Here is an 18,852-nt window from a genome sequence, read left to right as displayed (position 1 = left end):
CAATTTCTGTTAATCTTTCTGGCACTCCTGGACTATGGATCATTTATCCTGCTACAGACAGACTGTCCTGGCTTGCCGTCTTGATTCTAGAAAAAGTCCACAAACTGAGTGCAGCCCTACTTAAAACCGTCTTCACCTGCCTTCTCATGAGAAGCCCAGGAACGTTAAGTGAGCCTTGAAAATCTCGTGCATCCCCTTCCCCGTAAGATTTCCCCGTCAGGACTGTTCCCCCTGCGCACGTCAGTCAGAAGAAGTCGTCTGCGACTCTGGAAAGCTCTCCTTAAACTTGACCTTGAGAGATGTTCTTGGATTTGCTCCGTTCCATCTTGCTTCAGCAGGAGACTCACTCACCTACCTCATTCCGGGCCTTTACTTGGGGGCAGGCTTCCCCCTAATTTCTTTGCATCTGGGCTGATGTTAGAGGCACAAGTTGGGGGGTCCTGGGAAGAACGGTTGGCATTATGGATGCCAGCCTCCAGGTGGGACCTGGGGATCCCCTGAAATGACAGCTTGTCTCCAGACAAAAGGGGTCAGTTCCCCTGGAGAAAACGGCTGTTTCGGAGGGCCAGCTCTAGGGCACTGTATCCCACTGAGGAGGTCCTTGTCCTTAGGCTACACTCCCAAATCTCCAGCAGTTCCCCAGCCTGGTTCTGGCAACTGTACCCCCATCTCCCTAAGGTTGCCAGCCTCCAGATGGGACCTGGAGAACCCCAGCCCCAGAATCACAGCTCATCTACAGGCTGCAAAGATACGTTCCCCTAGGGGTAGTCAAACTGCGGCCCTCCAGATGACCATGGACTACAATTCCCAGGAGCCCCCTGCCAGCAAATGCTGGCAGGGGGCTCCTGGGAATTGTAGTCCATGGTCATTTGGAGGGCCGCAGTTTGACTACCCCTGCAGAGAATGGATGCTGAGGGGGGGGGGGTCTATGGGCTGATCCTGCGTTGAGTACGGGGTTGGACTAGATGGCCTGTATGGCCCCTTCCAACTCTATGATTCTATGGTATTGTACCCCACTGGGGAGGCCTGTGGCTCTCCAGGCTCTCTGCCCCAGGAATCCCAGTTGGCAATCCCAGTGGGATCCAGTTTTGCCCTCTCTGGGCACTGCTCTTCCCAACTTGAGAAAAGAGAGAGATGAATGGTAACCTGCCCCCTCAAGGGCCTTCTGCAGGCCATGCTCCTACCTAATGCGCTTTGCAGATTAGGTTCCCAACTGGGTCAGTCCTCAGAGGCTGCGACGGGCGGCCAGCGCCATCTGCTGGCGGATCCTCCAGGGGTGGGATCCCAGCAGATCCCGTGCCTGGCTGCTGGCGGGCCTTACTTCCCAAGAGGCACAGGTCAGGCAGGCAAGCACTGGGGGCCCTGATCCGGAACTGTGGCTCCTGAAGCTGATCACCCATTCCTCTCTATGCCTCGCTGGGCACGTGGCTTGTAAAGCCGGCTCTCAACAGCCCTGGAAGGTCTCCAGGGACCGATCAAAAGTCCAGCTGGGCAAGAAGCCCCACCAGCTTTCTAAAAGCCAACTTGGTGGAGTGGTTAGGAGTGTGGACTTCTGATCTGGCGTGCCGGGTTTGATTCCCCACTCCTCCTACACTTGCAGCCAGCTGGGTGGCCTTGGGCTTGCCACGGCATAGATAAAGCTGTTCTGACCCAGCAGGAATATCAGGGCTCTGTCAGCCTCCCCTCCCTCACAGGGTGTCTGTTGTGGGGAGAGGAAAGGGAAGGCGACTGGAAGCCCCTCTGAGACTCCTTCGGGGAGTGAAAAGCGGCATATAAGAACCAACTCTTCTTCTTCTTCAGTAATCTCAGGGCTCTCACAGCCTCTCCTCCCTCACAGGGTGTCTGTTGTGGGGAGAGGAAAGGGAAGGCGACTGGAAGCCCCTCTGAGACTCCTTCGGGGAGTGAAAAGCGGCATATAAGAACCAACTCTTCTCCTCCTGTAATATCAGGGCTCTGTCAGCCTCCCCTCCCTCACAGGGTGTCTGTTGTGCGGAGAGAAAAAGGAAGGCGAATGTAAGCCACTTTGAACCTCCTTCGGGTAGAGAAAAGCGGCATATAAGAACCACCTCTTCTTCTTCTTCAATAATATCAGGGCTCTCTCAGCCTCACCCACCTCACAGGGTGTCTGTTGTGGGGAGAGGAAAGGGAAGGCGACTGGAAGCCGCTTTGAGGCTCCTTCGGGTAGAGAAAAGCAGCATATAAGATGAAATGTGCATGCACCCAAAAGCATCTTCCTTGAATAAAGTTGCACTAGTCTTAAAGGTGCTCCTGGACTCCATGTTTCTTTGACCTAGCTTGTTCTGCCACATGGCTGTGTGTTGAGGGTTGCAGGGTGATCCTGAGCACACTTGCCTGTACATTCAGTGGCACCGACTGCCAAGTTAGTGTGGTTAGCGTTGTTGGTCTTAAAGACCTACGTGGACTGACCTTACAAAAACATCCCTGCTCTGGCTCTGGCGATCCAAGCCCCTTTCGTTCCTTGGCCCGGAGGTGAACCGAGAGGGGACAGAATTCCCAACTTCCAGCCTGATGCTGCACCTCTGCTTTTCATAGCAGCCTGAGTCAGACTCAACCGGCAGCCTGACAAAAACCCAACACGTAAACATCAAATTATCTTTAATAAAAATAAATTAGATTTGGAGCAAAAAAAAAAGGAGGGAAGGGGGGACACATACAAACCTAGATACATTCAGCTTTATCATAGAGATTTTATATATATATATATATATATTTATATATTTATATAGAATTATATACTCTGAGCACGCTGAACCACGTCTATAAAATGTCTTTAGTATATTTTGCTTGTTTCTGGAGTTTGCAGTTCCCTCCCTTTTAGCTTTTGTGTCACCCTTAAAGGCGCAGGGGCTGGTAGAGGTCACTGGTGTTCAAGCAGCTCCATTACAGGCAGAATTTCAACCGGGCAAGGTTATATGGCGGGAGAAGTTGTACCTGTTGAACTTCTGCCTGCCTCTGCAAGGCCTGATTGCCTTGCCAGAAAAGGAGATGCCAATCCAAAGGTGGCATCCTGGTGTCAAAGAAGCGATCGCCAAGGGAGGGAGCCAGCCTGACTCCCCTGAATATTAATTCTAAAATCATTGATTATGCAAACTCCCCCCCCCCAAAAAAAAACATACATTCAACAGGTAAAGTCTCTCCAAGCATGGAGATGCAGGGAAAGGGAAAAATCTTAGCCTGCTGGATTCCTGCTAGGCCAGTCCATCTTGAAGGTTACAGGAGAACGAGCGTGCATTTCACAAGCCTTTGGGTTGCTGTGACCACCCAGTGGTCAAGGAGGAACTGCTGCCCATCTATGGGGCACAGAAAAACCCAACCACCTTCAGGGGGGAAAAGAGGCCAGAGAACAGCCACTTCCACAGTGGAGGACTCTCTGCATCCCAGAGCCAGCCTCCCTGCCCTGTTGCCGGCCCTCCAGGGGAACTGGCTGGCCCCTGGGTGAGACGGGAGGCTGGACTGGATGGACCCTCCCTGGCCTGACCCAGCAGGGCTCTTCTGAGGGTCTTCTCAGGGGAAGGCCGAGGCCTCTCTGCCCTGTGGCTGGTCCTGCAGAGGAGCTGGCTGGCCCCTGCGTGAGACGGGAGGCTGGACTGGAGGGACCCTCCCTGGCCTGACCCAGCAGGGCTCTTCTGAGGGTCTTCTCAAGGGAAGGCCTTGGCCTCTCTGCCCTGTGGCTGGCCCTGCAGAGGAACTGGCTGGCCCCTGGGTGAGACGGGAGGCTGGACTGGAGAGACCCTCCCTGGCCTGACCCAGCAGGGCTCTTAGAATCATAGAATCATAGTGTTGGAAGGGGCCATGCAGGCCATCTAGTCCAACCCCCTGCTCAACGCAGGATCAGCCCAGAGCATCCTAAAGCATCCAAGAAAAGTGTGTATCCAACCTTTGCTTGAAGACGGCCAGTGTTCTGGTGTTCTGAAGAACACCAACCTGGGCCTGAACCAGATGAAACGTTGCCTTCTTGTATCCTTCTGAATCTACATTTTGCAAAGCTGGCAGATCCAGTTTGGGCAACGGCTAACGCTGGACGTTGGCTAACATTGGTGCAAACTTAAATGGACTCTGGGGAATGGTAGAGGACAGGAAGGCCTGGAGGATCATTGTCCAGGGGGTCGCAATGGGTCGGACACGACTTCGCACCTAACAACAACAACAACAACTCTGGATGCCACTCAAAAACCTGCTGCTGGATGCCAGCTTGTGGCCATACGAGAAGCCGATAAATGCCCCCCCCCTCAGATCAGGGTTCCCCATCCTTTGTGGGCCCCTTTCCAGAGACGGTGGCGGATGCCCCCCTGAAACAAGTCCGCCAGGAGATGGAGCTCCACTCACCATGGCCGTCTCTGGATAGCAGTGCCAAGGGGAACACCCTTCTCTAGAGCCAGTTTGGTGTAGTGGTTAGGAGTGTGGACTTCTAATCTGGCATGCCAGGTTCGATTCTGCGCTCCCCCACATGCAACCAGCTGGGTGACCTTGGGCTCCCCACAGCACTGATAAAACTGTTCTGACCGGGCAGTGATATCAGGGCTCCCTCAGCCTCACCCACCCCACAGGGTGTCTGTTGTGGGGAGAGGAATGGGAAGGCGACTGTAAGCCGCTTTGAGCCTTCCTTCAAAAGGAAGAGCCCCACGTTGTGGAACTAGATTGTGAAGGAGGCACAGAACAAGCTTGAACTGCAAGGAATCGTGGCCTGGTGTCTGGGAGAGGACGTCTCCACCCCCTCCCCTGCTATTTCAGCCAAAATCTGCGTCTGGACTACAGCAAGCAGTCCATCTTTTGCACGCCCCGCTGGAGGCGCAGGTGGGAAGAGGTGGCGACTTCTACACAAGGATTGCATCACATTCAGTGTGGTCCTTTGGCAGCCAAACCAGAGGGGCCATTTGCCCATCTCTCCCGAGCACCTTCTGCAATATGCCGAACCAGAAAGTGCAGGTAGCTTCCGGGTCATTCTCTCGGGAATGCACGAAGCCACGGCAAGGCGGCTGGTGCACCTGCAAAAGGGCTCCCCAGAAACCTCTGCACCGCACAAAAGTTCCTCAGTGGAATAGGCTGCATGGAGGTGGTTTCCTGCAGGCAGAACTTTCCAGGACAACACGAGGGGCACAAGGTGAGATCCTCGGTCTTCGCATCCCACCCCTCCGGCAGAAGTAGCACCAACGGATTCCTCCGAGGTCTATGCCACTGTTAGACCCGACCCAGCCAAAAATGGCTGGCAGGGGTTAGACTTGGGAATGGAGCTCCAGGGTTCTTCCGCCCTCCTTGCCCTGCCAGTATTTTTGCCTCAGCTGGGGCAAACAGTGTGGGGCTTGTGGGAGAATCCCGCAGGTGGCTCTGCAGGGGACCGGTGGGCCAGCCCCCTTCCTCCACGTGACCCTCTGACCTTGGCTCTGAACATCCCCACCCTTTGGAGAGGGGGATCAAAGCGACAGGTAACCCATCTCCCACCCCTCTCCTGACAAGAACCCGACAGAGCAGACGGCATCCGGAATGTGCCCCTCACATGTGGGAATGTCCCTTCTGGGCAGCCGCAGTCCTACAACGTGGAGCCAGAAGGACAGAAATGACGACGTTTTGTTTGCCCTTCGTTGAGGAGGGAAGCAATTGGGGGCGGGAGTCAAAGGCCAGGATCCTTTGGAGTGTTGAAACACAGGTATTGCACAGGTATTGCAGGTATTGCAAATTCCTGGGATCTTTTGCACAGCGTAATAAATTCCTGATCCATGTGGCAACCCCCTGCCTCACCCCCCTTGCAGGGGGGAACAGACCTTCGGGAGAAGCATTAAGCAACTGAAAACGACCAGACTCTTGCTCTGCCTCTTGTGCAGCAGGGGAATCTCCCCCCAGGATGCACCACGAGTCACTTCCGCCATAAAAATATACAGTACAGGCCAGCGAGGGGACTCCTCAGTCATGAGTTCAAATCCCGCTGGGTCCTGCCCACTCTGGAAACACTTTGTCCTTCTCCCCCCTCCCCGGCTGCCTCTGGAGCCAGGGGAACAGGGTCTCTTAGTCCAACTTGTCCCTGTTGGGTGAGGGTGCCCGCTGTCGACTGGTGCTACCGGCTGGGTCCAGCGTGGCGCCTCTCCAGGGCATGTGTGCAGGAGGCACAGCAAACCGCCTTGTAGTAGGAGTAGACGCAGAGGCGAGCCTGAACGATCACCGGGCAGTTGTGATATTTGTCTCTGCAGTTCTCATCTGCCGGAGGAAGAGAGAGAGAGAGAGAGAGAAAGTTTACATGAGAGCCAGTTTGGTGTAGTGGTTAGGAGTGTGGCATCTGGCATGCCGGGTTCAATTCTGCGCTCCCCCACAGGCAACCAGCTGGGTGACCTTGGGCTCCCCACGGCACTGTTAAAACTGTTCTGACAGAGCAGGACTCTCAGGGCTCTCTCAGCCTCACCCACCTCACAGGGTGTCTGTTGTGGGGAGAGGAAAGGGAAGGCAACTGGAAGCCGCTTTGAGCCTCCTTCGGGTAGGGAAAAGCGGCATATAAGAACCAACTCTTCTTCTTCTTCTTCTTCTTCTTCTTCATGGGGCATGGGATACTGGAGTCAGAGAAAGGAGGACTTTTCTTGCTCTCTCACAATAGAAGAGCTTGTGGGCAATCTGGGAAATAAGTAGGCAGGAGGCCTGGAACAGGTCAAAGGAAGGAAGGCCCTCTTTATCCAAAGAGTCGTGAACACGAGGAATTCGCAGCTGCAGGAGGCGGCGGCAGCTGCAAGCCTAGACAGCTTCACAGAATCCTAGAGTTGGAAGGGGCCATACAGGCCATCTAGTCCAACCCCCTGCTCTATGCAGCTTCAAGAGGGCAGTGGATGAACATCTGGAGCAGAGGCCCAAGGTATCCGGGGAACACTCTGTATGGGGCAGGGGTGCTCTGTGGGACGGCCTCCTCCACTGCGCCCCCCCAGGGAGCAAACTTTGCTCCAGATCCCCAGCCCCAAAGAAGTTAAACCGGACTCACCCAGGTCTGGAATGCAGGGCTGGTGGTTGCAGGATCGTTTCTTGGCCGGCTTCAGCTCTGGGGGGCAGAGTTGGCTGAGGGTCTTGTTTTGGGTCAGGCACTGCACCTCGCGCACCTGCACGCCCCCCACGCAGGTCCTGGAGCACTAGAAGGCCGAGAGACAGCGGGAGGGGGGTTAGGGCAGGGCCAGGGAAGCCCACCCTGGGCTTCCTGCCCTCCCCCAGGAGACAGCTGTGTGCCCCCTTCCCCGGGGACCGGCTCACTCACCGCACCCCAGGCCGTGGAGAACCAGCGGGCCTTGCAGGCGCTCCCGGTGCAGGATTGCAGGGAGGGCGGCCTCTCCAGGTGGCTGCACTCGGAGCCGTCCGTCACGTTGAAGTCGGAGCCCAGTTTGCTCACGCAGATGACATCCCGCCGTTGGGTGCCGGTGCCACAGTCCGCCGAACACTGCGGGAAGGACGGGAGGGGGAAGGAGAGGTTGCCCACATCGGATGGGTGCAGGGGGCAGGAGGGCCGACGGATTCTGTCACCTCAGGCAGATGGGGAGTGGCTGGGCAGAAGGGATGGGGTCCCTGCTGGGCTCTTGTGCCCCTTCCTTGCATGCCCAGGGACATGCCAGTCACCACTTCAGGGCCGGGAGACGGATTTCCTTCAGGCCAGACTGGCCAGGGATTCTGGGCTGTTGGGGTTTTTTGGGGAGGGGGCGGGAGGATAATCTGGGCATGGAATTGGGGTCCCTGTGGGCAGGCAGGTAGCTGTGAATTTCCTGGGGTTGGACTAGATGACCCTCGAGTCCCCTTCCAACTCTATGATTCTCCCACTTGATCTGGGCTATCGGACTATCTGCAGCTAGATACTGGGCCCTTGTAGACATGGCCCCCCCCGGGGGATAGTCCGGTTTCGCTGGCCTTTCAGAAAGGTGGCTCAGTCTTTCTCTGGGATTTCCTTGGGCAAAATTATTTCTGTGACTAAGTGACAGAAGGTCGTGGGCCTGGTGCCCAGGTGCATCCCTGGCCTCCCCTCCGAAGCCCCCCGCCCGCTCTTTCTCCTCACCGGGCTCCAGGGTCCGCTGTACCAGCGGGTGACTCTCTGGCAGGGGCCTCCGTTGCACGACCGCATGTCGGCCGGCTTGGCGCCCACGCAGTTCTCCTCCGTCGGCTCGTTGGCGTTGCTGGACAAGCAGACCACAGCACGGCGCTGGATCCCAGGGCCACACTCAGCAGAGCACTGGAACGGAGGGGGGGGGGAGGTCACGCCAGGGACAATGGCTGCCGTCCCGCCCCCCATTCTGAACACAGCCCGCTTCTCCCAAGATGTGAGCATGGACACAGTTCTCTCTGGCATACCTGGAGGGCCACCTACTCCCCCGGGAGCCTGCCCAACTACGATGGTCAGCTTGGGGCACCTGTGGCTTCAGAGGTGGGGGCACCTGTGGCTTCAGAGGTGGGGCACCTGTGGCTTCAGAGGTGGGGGCACCTGTGGCTTCAGAGGTGGGGGACCTGTGGCTTCAGAGGTGGGGCACCTGTGGCTTCAGAGCTGGGGGCACCTGTGGCTTCAGAGGTGGGGGCACCTGTGGCTTCAGAGGTGGGGCACCTGTGGCTTCAGAGGTGGGGGCACCTGTGGCTTCCGAGGTGGGGCACCTGTGGCTTCAGAGGTGGGGCACCTGTGACTTCAGAGGTGGAGGCACCTGTGGCTTCAGAGCTGGGGGCACCTGTGGCTTCAGAGGTGGGGGCACCTGTGGCTTCAGAGGTGGGGCACCTGTGGCTTCAGAGGTGGGGGCACCTGTGGCTTCAGAGGTGGGGGACCTGTGGCTTCAGAGGTGGGGCACCTGTGGCTTCAGAGGTGGGGGCACCTGTGGCTTCAGAGGTGGGGCACCTGTGGCTTCAGAGGTGGGGCACCTGTGACTTCAGAGGTGGAGGCACCTGTGGCTTCAGAGCTGGGGGCACCTGTGGCTTCAGAGGTGGGGCACCTGTGGCTTCAGAGGTGGAGGCACCTGTGGCTTCAGAGGTGGGGGCACCTGTGGCTTCAGAGGTGGGGCACCTGTGGCTTCAGAGGTGGGGGCACCTGTGGCTTCAGAGGTGGGGCACCTGTGGCTTCAGAGGTGGGGCACCTGTGGCTTCAGAGGTGGGGCACCTGTGGCTTCAGAGGTGGGGGGACCTGTGGCTTCAGAGGTGGGGCACCTGTGGCTTCAGAGGTGGGGCACCTGTGGCTTCAGAGGTGGGGCACCTGTGGCTTCAGAGGTGGGGGCACCTGTGGCTTCAGAGGTGGGGCACCTGTGGCTTCAGAGGTGGGGCACCTGTGACTTCAGAGGTGGGGGCACCTGTGGCTTCAGAGGTGGGGCACCTGTGGCTTCAGAGGTGGGGCACCTGTGGCTTCAGAGGTGGGGGCACCTGTGGCTTCAGAGGTGGGGCACCTGTGGCTTCAGAGGTGGGGCACCTGTGACTTCAGAGGTGGGGGCACCTGTGGCTTCAGAGGTGGGGCACCTGTGGCTTCAGAGGTGGGGGCACCTGTGGCTTCAGAGGTGGGGCACCTGTGGCTTCAGAGGTGGGGCACCTGTGGCTTCAGAGGTGGGGCACCTGTGGCTTCAGAGGTGGGGCACCTGTGGCTTCAGAGGTGGGGGCACCTGTGGCTTCAGAGGTGGGGCACCTGTGGCTTCAGAGGTGGGGCACCTGTGGCTTCAGAGGTGGGGGCACCTGTGGCTTCAGAGGTGGGGCACCTGTGACTTCAGAGGTGGGGGCACCTGTGGCTTCAGAGGTGGGGCACCTGTGACTTCAGAGGTGGGGGCACCTGTGGCTTCAGAGGTGGGGCACCTGTGGCTTCAGAGGTGGGGCACCTGTGGCTTCAGAGGTGGGGGCACCTGTGGCTTCAGAGGTGGGGCACCTGTGGCTTCAGAGGTGGGGCACCTGTGGCTTCAGAGGTGGGGCACCTGTGGCTTCAGAGGTGGGGGCACCTGTGGCTTCAGAGGTGGGGGCACCTGTGGCTTCAGAGGTGGGGGCACCCATTCGAGATGAGGAGGTAGCATCTCGGGAGAGGGTCTTTTTGGTGGTGGCACCAGAACTCTGGACCTCTTTCCCCAGGGGCATTCCTCCCTCCTCTTCTGTTTCCGTTTTCCACCTGGGGAGGACATTTTCTTCTGTTCTGCTTCCCCTCAATGATCTTCCTTCCTTTCTAAACAATGTTTTAATCGCTGTTTTTATGATTTCTAAGGGTTGTATTGATGGTGGGGGGGGGGGTTGATTTCTATGGTTTTAAAAGTGTGTTGTTTTTTAAAGAATGCAAGGTGATAAGAGATTTTGCCCCCTCGGGACTTTGTAAAATAAATCCATTTCTCATCACCTGGCAGGATTCCCTTTTTGTTTGGTGATAAATTGCTGAGTGCGGCCCTCCTTTCTCCTTTCTCCTCCTGTTTAAATCTTTAGCCACTGAGGTGGCCCCTGTAAGAGTGAACTACAAATTTTGCAAATGAAATTGAAATAACAATTAAAATATCTAGAATACTTTGAAGATTTTAGCTTCAGCTCTCGTACTCTCGACCGGAGACTGTTCTGTTTGGTCTTTGATCCCTGAATTTTTGCTGTAGCTTATACGACACCTCCATGACCACAGGTGAGACGGCACAGGGGAAATCCCCAGGAACCGCTCTGACTGTCAGGAACTTCTTCCGGATGTTTAGACGGAATTTCTTTTGAATTAATTTCATCCCATTCATTCTGGTCTGTCCCTCCGGGGCAAGAGAGAACAACTCTGCTCCATCCTTTTAAATACTTGAAGATGGTTCTCAGATCCCCTCTCAGTCGTCTCCTCTCCAGGCTAAACAGACCAAGCTCCCCCAACCTTTCTTCATATGTCGTGGTCTCCAACTGTGTTAATTCTTCTGGATCATGTGGAAACTTTTGATACCATGCTTAGGGCTGATCCTGCGTTGAGCAGGGGGTTGGACTAGATGGCCTGTATGGCCCCTTCCAACTCTATGATTCTATGATTCTATGATTCTATGATTCTATGATTCTATGATTCTATCCTTTGGGGTCGGCTTAAGAAATGTATAGCGGAGGGGCTCCATTTTGCGGTGGTTTCAGTTGTGCCTTGGGGATAGCTTTCAGAAGGTAGATCTGAGGGGGGGGGCCCTGCTCTGCCCCTTGCCCCTTGTCCCTATGCTAGTTAACACCTGGTGGGGGATCAGGGTCACTGTGGGTGGGCAGGGAGTTGCACATTTCCTGCATTCTGCAGGGGGTTGGACTAGATGACCTTGGAGACCCCTTCCAAATCCATGATTCTAGAATCTATGAAACTCATGGGCGAGACCATCTGGAGAGGTGGGCCGGGTTGCCACCACCACCCCTGCCAGCTCTCCCTACGCCCTCCCTGCCCTGGCGCCTTCAGCGCTGGCTCTCCTACGGCCTCTGAACTGGCATGCTGGGTAAGCGCTGGGGGTCCCTTATTTCACAGAATCACAGAAGAGCCGTGGGACCGGGGAGAACCGCCCTCGGGTACCGTGCTGCTCCAGTCGCTGTAGAACCACGTCCGCACACAGGGGCCCATGTCGCAGGCCTCGCTGGTCTTGGGCCGGGGGTTGCCTGGGCAGTCGCTGTCCCTCAGCAGGTAGCCCTCGTTGCTGACACAACGGACGTGGCGCGTTCGGTGGCCCAAGCCACAGAGTACCGAGCACTGGAGGGAAGACACCGACGAGCGGGTGAGGAGGAGGAGGAGGAGGGAGATGGAAGGCCAAAGGACCACCACACACACACAATAAGGCGAGGGGGGATACCAAATCCTGACCAATCAGATCTGGCTACACCCTATTAACCCCCGGAGGCGTTTTACATTCTCTTGTGGATACGATACGATAACATTTATTGTGTTTAGCCAAAGGCCATTACAAAACATAATTAAAAACAATATGGTACAAATATGGATAAAACAATATTTCTCCAATATTTCTCTTGTGAGTTGGGGTGGGGATGGGGGTTTTAGTCGGCTGAGAATTGTTCTATTGTCTGGATCTTTTTTGATGTTTTAGGGAGATCTTATGGTGGGGCTGTATTTATTGTTACCTGCCACGGGCCGGTTATAGGAGTGGCGGGACATTAGCCAAATAATAAATAAATAAAAATAAAAATAAAAATAAAAATAAAAATAAAAATAAAAATAAAAATAAAAATAAAAATAAAAATAAAAATAAAAATAAAAATAAAAATAAAAATAAAAATAAAAATAAAAATAAAAATAAAAATAAAAATAAAAATAAAAATAAAAATAAAAATAAAAATGATAAAAGGCAGGGCAAACCAGGGGTCTCCAACAGGTGCTTGTGGGCGGTCACAGTATCCACTGGCATCTTTACTGGTGCCCACCAAATGTTTTCGGAAACTGAGAGGGAGGGGAGGAGGGCTTCTGATCAGCCTCTGAAATCTGATTGGCTATGCAGGTTTAAACAACATCCTTACATTGGGAACTTATTATTCTGCTTATTCTGTTTTAAACCGCTGCGAGCTGGTTGGCCCAAGAGCGGCAGTCAACAAATCTGCCAAATTAATACATCTTTATACAGCTGTTGCTGTATACACATAAAAGGCTAAGGGGTAAGTGGGCAGAGAGTGGGCGGGGCCGGTCCGGGTGAGGAGCCAATCAGAAGGCACAAAGCGCCTTCCGATTGGCCCCTCACCAGCCAGTCAGGTGAGGGCCAAATCGGAAGGCGCCGATAAATAAATAAAGCTGCTTGCAGAATGTCTGTTTTATTCTCTCTCATTCCTCTTCCCAGTGTATTTTTTAATCGCTTCTCCCCTGCAACTGGGTTTCCTCTCTGATTGTGGCTCCGCCTCCAATAGCAGTCATTTTATGATTGGCCCCACCTCCTGCAGCAGCCATTTTGTATTTATTTATTACATTTATATGCCGCCCTCCCCGAAGGCTCAGGGTGGCTCATATAAAACAGCAACAATACAGATAACTTAGACTAACAATCATGACGTGATGAAAAGCAGCAACATGGAACAGGAGAAAAATATGGAGAACATTAATTTAAGTCATCCTGATAGCCCAGTGGGTGGGGCAGAATTATTGTAGTAGTGCCCACTACCTGGGTCAGAACTCCAAAGATGCCAACAGGCCCCAAAAGGCTGGGGGCCGAAGGGCATGAGACGAGAAAGAAAAAAGGGAAACAACGCCCCCCCACCCCTCCTGAAAATATGGAATATATTGCAATATACAAATGAACAAATTCAGTTTTGTTCCCGCAAGACAACACCATGGTAAACAAATGAGAAACAGGAAACTAAATGCAGATGTACAATAATTGTGTGTTATGTGCATATATATAATTACATCTAATTAGCACAGTCATCTCTAGCTCACACTGTAAAGAAAAACCACAGGGGTGCAGAAGAACCAGAAAGATAACCAAGTTAAAAAAAAAAAACAACCCTGAAATATATTATGACACATTATACACAGTGAGGCTGCAACTATCTCCATGCAGCTGTGTATCTCTGGTCCAATTAGCAGCATCAAAACACGTGTGTGGATGCCTCACCAAGTTAATATCGAATAATTCATTGTTTTGGAATCTACTTCAAAAAACAAAAACAAAAAAACAAGCCCCAAAACATTTCCCTTGAGCACGATCCGTCCCAGCACAGGGCATAACAATAGAGCATGGAGTTATTGCCGAACGACTGAACAATACGTATTCTTCCTCACCCCGCCCTCTGCGCATGGGTGTGCAATGCGCCAGGAATCTTATGGGAATTGGTGGGGACGGGGGAGGGGGGAGTGAGCAGACCCAGAACCAAAACAGCTTTAGCAATGGACTCTTGAACCCAGAGTTCTGCCAGTTTGAGCAAAGATGAGAAGAAGTCTACGTAGGGACCCAGGAGGCGCACTCTGGCCGTTCACTCCCACAGTAGCTCAGCGCATGGCAAATGCATGGGACAAGTGGAAGGGGAGGCCATGCTGAATCCCAGGGCAACCTCTCTGTGCATAGTGACCCAATCTCACGCAAGGAGGGATCCTGCCCTCTGCCCTTGCTGATCAAGGTTAGGGCAATTATGTCACACATCATTACAAAAAATAGTCCACCTAGTCCAGCCCCCCGTCCCATTTTGCGCAGGGGTCAACCAGTTCCTCTGGAGGGTCAACAACAAGGCAGAGAGGCTGAGGTCTTCATAAGAACATCTTCCGGGACTGGTAACTCTGCCCACCCCAAGATTGGGACTTGGATTGCGTGCTCCGGTGCGGTTCGGCCAGTTCGGCGACCACAAAAGTGGCCGAACCGCGCTGGAGCGCACAACCCTAGTTGGGACAGGCTGAGACAAGCTAAGCCAACACCTCCAGCTCAGCCTGGGAGATAAGCTGAGACTCTAGCTCTGGCCGGGGACAGGTCATTGCACCCCCCACTCGCCCCCTTACCGAGCTCCAGTTGGTGCGGACTTCCCAGTGGCTGCAGAGCTGGACCTGGCACTCCTGCGTGGCGTTGGGCTTCTCTAGCTGCTCACAGCGCTGTGGATGCACCATGGTGCTGCGGTTGGCATAGACCTGCCGGCAGAGGACCTGGCGGTGCTGGCTGCCTAGGCCGCAGGACTTGCTGCAGGCCGACCACTCGCCCACGTCCCAGCTGGAGCAGACGGGGAGACAAACGGGAGACGAGGCATGAGCAAGGAGCCCACCTGGGAATGCACTCCTCACCATCTCAGGAGTGGGACTCAGGAGTTTGGTTTGGGTGGGCTGCCATCCCCAGGAGGATTGGGTTCATAGATCAGGGGTACTCTGAGAGCATCCAAACTGATTTTGGTTGGTTCGGCAGCCGTGTACTCTTCCTGGAAAAAACGATTGGACCACAGTTATCCATTGTCTCTCTTCCAGCCTTGACTACTGCAACATGTTGTAAGTGGGGCTGCCCCTCAAGACTGTTTGAAATCCACCCTGGACAACTTCAAAAGCCCTGCTGTGGGTGATCCCACCTTTCAGTATTAGGCGGGTGGCCATGTGGGAGACGGCCTTCTGGGTTGTGGCACCAAAGCTCTGAAAATCTCTCCCCAGAGAGATTCATTTGTCCGCATCTCTTATTGTCTTCCACCAGTGGATGAAGACTATTTCATCTCAGTGGTACCTTCTTCCAAAGAAATGTTTGAGTGGATCTTCTTTTAATATATTATCGCTGTTTCTAATTGCTTTAATGAGGCATGTTGAGCCTGGGGAGGGGGTGTGTGTCAGGATTTTAATGCTTTTACAATGTGATTTTGTCACGTGTGATTTAAATTGTTGCATGAGCAGAAAGGTGGGATACAAATTTTGAAGATAAGAACGTAAGAGAATCCATGTTGGATGAGGCCAACAGCCCATCCAGTCCACCACTGTGTTACATGGGGGCAAAACCCACGGGCCATCAGGAGGTCCATCAGCGAAGCCCGAACTCCTTAAGCCCCCCCCACTCTTGCCCCCCAAGCACCCAGAAGACAGAGCATCTCTGCCCCAGACATAAGAACATAAGGGAAGCCCTGTTGGATCAGGGCAACGGCCCATCAAATCCTACACTCTGTGTCACAGAAAGGCCTCCCGGAGGTCCACCAGCAGGGCCACCCTTCCTTCCACCTCTGGCAGGAGCTGGGAAGTAGCCAGGGGAGCCCCGCTGCCCCAAGGGAGGCCTGCTGCCCCAAGGGGTCAAGCACTTACTAGGCTGGGCAGGGCTCCATGTTGCAGGCCTCCTCGGACACGGCGGGCTTGGGGAGCAGCTGGCACATCTCTTCGGCTGCCTCCTCTTGCAGAGCCCGGGAGGTGCAGCGGTAGACTGCCTGCCAAGAACCTGCGCCAAAAGAAGTCAGTGCTGAAAACCGCAGAAAGCAAAGAGGCGAAAACCCCAGATTATCAAAAGCAAGTCTCTAGTCCTCAAGGAGGAAGAAGGAACGAGAAGCCATCTCAGAAACCACCAGAGGGAAGGAGCAGGGAACGAGCAGGTCTCCTCGGAGGCAGGGCCGAGCTTATGCACCCCTTGTAGCTACTCAGTCCCCACGCAGAGCTGGCTGGAGATACATACATTGTACAGAACAGGCAGCTGCGTGCAATTTTATGTAACAGAATCAAATTTAGCAGAGCTTGGAGAGATTAACTCTGGCTCACAGAGCAGTCCTAAAGACACAAACTCATTCAGAGGCATCTGGCTGTTGTGGGTTTTCCAGGCTCTGGTCTAATGAAAACATGACGTGCTCCCCGCTCCTGTACCCACCTTTTCCGCAGGTGGCAGAGCATTCCGTGTTGCCAACTCGCTTCCAGTAGAAGTCACGTGCCAACTCGGAGCTGTGCTGGAGAGGAGGGGGCGGCGGAGGCATCGGTGGGATCCGGACGTTCCGCTGCAGAGTTCCAGGGCTCCTTCCGGATTGGCCGGGCGAGACTCGAGGCGGAACTATCGCGTGGCTCCCTCCAGACTGGCCGGATGAGACCGGAGGCGGAACTACAGCATGGCTTCTTCCGGACTGGCTGGATAAGACCGGAGGCGGAACTACAGCATGGCTCCTTCCGGACTGGCCGGATGAGACAGGAGGCGGAACTACGACACGGCTTCTTCCGGATTGGCCGGATGAGACCGGAGGCGGAACTACGACACGGCTCCTTCCGGACTGGCTGGCTGGGATGGGGAGCTGAGCCGGGACAAAGTTGTGTGTCTGTAGAGGTCCTGGGTACAAGTGGGAGGAAGACGAATCTACTGGGTGGCCAGGAGATACCATGGCCAGGGCACCTGGAGAGGGAAGAGAAAGCGGAGTTTAAATATCACGGGCAGGGAAAGGAATGTCTCCGTGGCAAAGTTCCAACTTTTACAGCTCATGGCTGGACGACCAAGGAGATTCTGGGAACCGGTTAAGAGAAAAGATTTGGAATCGGTACTAGCCCCCTTGGAAAACAGAGGAGACGGAGGGCGGCCATCTTGGCCTGCAGAAGAAGACTGGCATTCGAGTCCAGAAGTAACTTAGGGACTAACAAGGCGTTCAAAGTATGAGTTTTTGAGAGTCAAACCCAGGTTCATCATCCACCTGATGCTCAAAATCCATGCCCTGAAAATCTTGCTGGACTTGAATGCTGCTCCTCAGAAAACACATATAGACACTCCAGAAATTTAATTTTTTTTTTTAGCAGCAGATAGATCCAGGTGGGTCACCTGCTATTTCAAACGGTCACAGGTTTTTTCCTCTGTGCTGTGGAGAGAAGGGAGAGCTAACTAATTGTAGAATCACAGAGTTGGAAGGGGCCTCCAGGGTCCAACCCCCTGCACTATGCAGGACACTCACAACTCCCTGCCCACCCACAGTAACCCCAATTCCATGCCCAAGTGATCCCCCCCCTGCCAAAAATCTCCAGAATCTATCGTGGCCTGGAGGAAATTGACTTACTACCCCACAGGGGTGATCAGCAATTCCCTGGGTCTCCAAGGAAGGGCCACAAGAGACAATGACTGGCCCATCCCTTCCTGCCCACCCCCTCACACTCTGCCTAAATTCATAATTTCTGTCAGATGACTCTCTAGCCTCTGCTTTAAAACTCCCAAGGAAGAAGAACCCACCACCTCCTGAGGAAGCCTGTTCCACTGAGGAACCGCTCTGACTGTCAGGAACTTCTTCCGGATGTTTCATAGAATCATAGAGTTGGAAGAGACCTCCTGGGTCATCTAGTCCAACCCCCTGCACTATGCGGGACACTCACATCCCTTTCACTCATCCACTGTCCCCTGCCACCCCCTTGAACCTCCACAGAATCAGCCTCTCCGTGATGGCTCTCCAGCCATGAATCTCCAAAGATGGAAAGCCCACCACCTCCCGAGGAAGCCTGTTCCACTGAGAAACCGCTCTGACTGTCAGGAACTTCTTCTGGATGTTTAGCCAAAGATTCTTTTGATTTAATTTGATCCCTTTGGTTCAGGCCCGACCCACCGGGGCAGCAGGAAACAAAGGCTAATTGGGCTAGCCAGGAAGGCGGGGGGGGGGGGGTTGAGGGGGGAAGCTGTCTTCTTTCCCAAAACTCCTAGCACACTAAGGAGCGTCCTGTGGAGAGGGGGAAATAATTTAATTTGTATCACGCTGTTCCGCAAGGGGGCGCTTGTGTCTTTCCCCCAATCCTGTCCTCACAAAGCTGGAGATCCCGGAAGGACTGAAATGTGGAATTTACCGCCAGAGGATGTAGGGATGGCCACTGGCTTTCTCTCCCTGGCCCCCATCGAGTCACAGCTGCCTCAGGCTGACCCTGCGGGGTTTGCAAGAGGCGTTCAAAGGTGGGTTGACATTGCCTGCCTCCAGGTACGAACCATGGAGGTCTTTGCTGGTCTTATGCACAAGAATTCTGCTTTTATCTGTTATGGGAAGCATGAAATTCAATAACAGGCTCTCCAGCCCCAAACAATTGACAATGAATACAAAACTTCTCTTGGTCCCAAGGATGCTACACAAGGGGCCACCACTTTGCAGGTTTGGGATTCGAACTCCGGACTAAGAAGCCCCCCAACACACTAATAGGAGGGGGCGATTCCTCACCGATCCCTTGAGGAGGGGCGTGAATGTCGGCAGCTGAGCTCTCCGGCCGTTCCAAGGCCACGAAGAATTGGTAGGAGACTCCAGGGTTATCTTGCTGGAAGATCATCTGGGAAGGCAGGAGCACACAGCCAGTGAGTCAGCAGCACCAGCCAAAGGAGGAGGAAACGACACACAGGGGATGCTTAGATTCCCCTCCCTCTTTTAACACACAGACCCTTTCGGAGCTACTCTCTGCCTCCCTGCAAAGAAAGGCCTCTGTCCCTTCTGTCTTCTCCCGAGGCAAACAAGAAACCCCTCCTGCCCCACCCATCAAGGATGCACACAGGTCTCTGATAGAATCATGGAGGTGGAAGGGACCTCCAG

The 18,852-nt window shown here is 54.3% G+C and overlaps 1 protein-coding gene across 2 annotated transcripts in view; it reads right to left on the bottom strand.

Moving 5' to 3' along the window:
* Window positions 1–2,599: 2,599 nt before the first annotated feature.
* ADAMTSL4 (ADAMTS like 4) overlaps window positions 2,600–18,852 on the bottom strand; it is an 86,407-nt gene continuing 70,154 nt past the window's right edge. The window contains exons 10-18 of one of the 2 annotated variants that reach the window (XM_077319596.1): window positions 18,490–18,595; window positions 16,197–16,643; window positions 15,647–15,776; window positions 14,384–14,588; window positions 11,471–11,644; window positions 8,030–8,203; window positions 7,244–7,423; window positions 6,977–7,121; window positions 2,600–6,210 (exon numbers count right to left, since the gene is read on the bottom strand). In XM_077319596.1, the coding sequence (XP_077175711.1) occupies window positions 6,071–6,210; window positions 6,977–7,121; window positions 7,244–7,423; window positions 8,030–8,203; window positions 11,471–11,644; window positions 14,384–14,588; window positions 15,647–15,776; window positions 16,197–16,643; window positions 18,490–18,595 (1,701 nt within the window). In that variant the 3' untranslated portion in view covers window positions 2,600–6,070. Of the gene's footprint in view, window positions 6,211–6,976; window positions 7,122–7,243; window positions 7,424–8,029; window positions 8,204–11,470; window positions 11,645–14,383; window positions 14,589–15,646; window positions 15,777–16,196; window positions 16,707–18,489; window positions 18,596–18,852 lie in introns of both variants that reach the window. The other variant, XM_077319586.1, reaches the window with a different exon arrangement.

This window comes from Paroedura picta, chromosome 1, assembly GCF_049243985.1.
Source record: "Paroedura picta isolate Pp20150507F chromosome 1, Ppicta_v3.0, whole genome shotgun sequence".
In the NCBI taxonomy this organism is placed as follows: domain Eukaryota; kingdom Metazoa; phylum Chordata; class Lepidosauria; order Squamata; family Gekkonidae; genus Paroedura; species Paroedura picta.
Note: the sequence above shows the minus strand (reverse complement) of the source record. Positions and strands in the feature narration are given on the sequence as shown.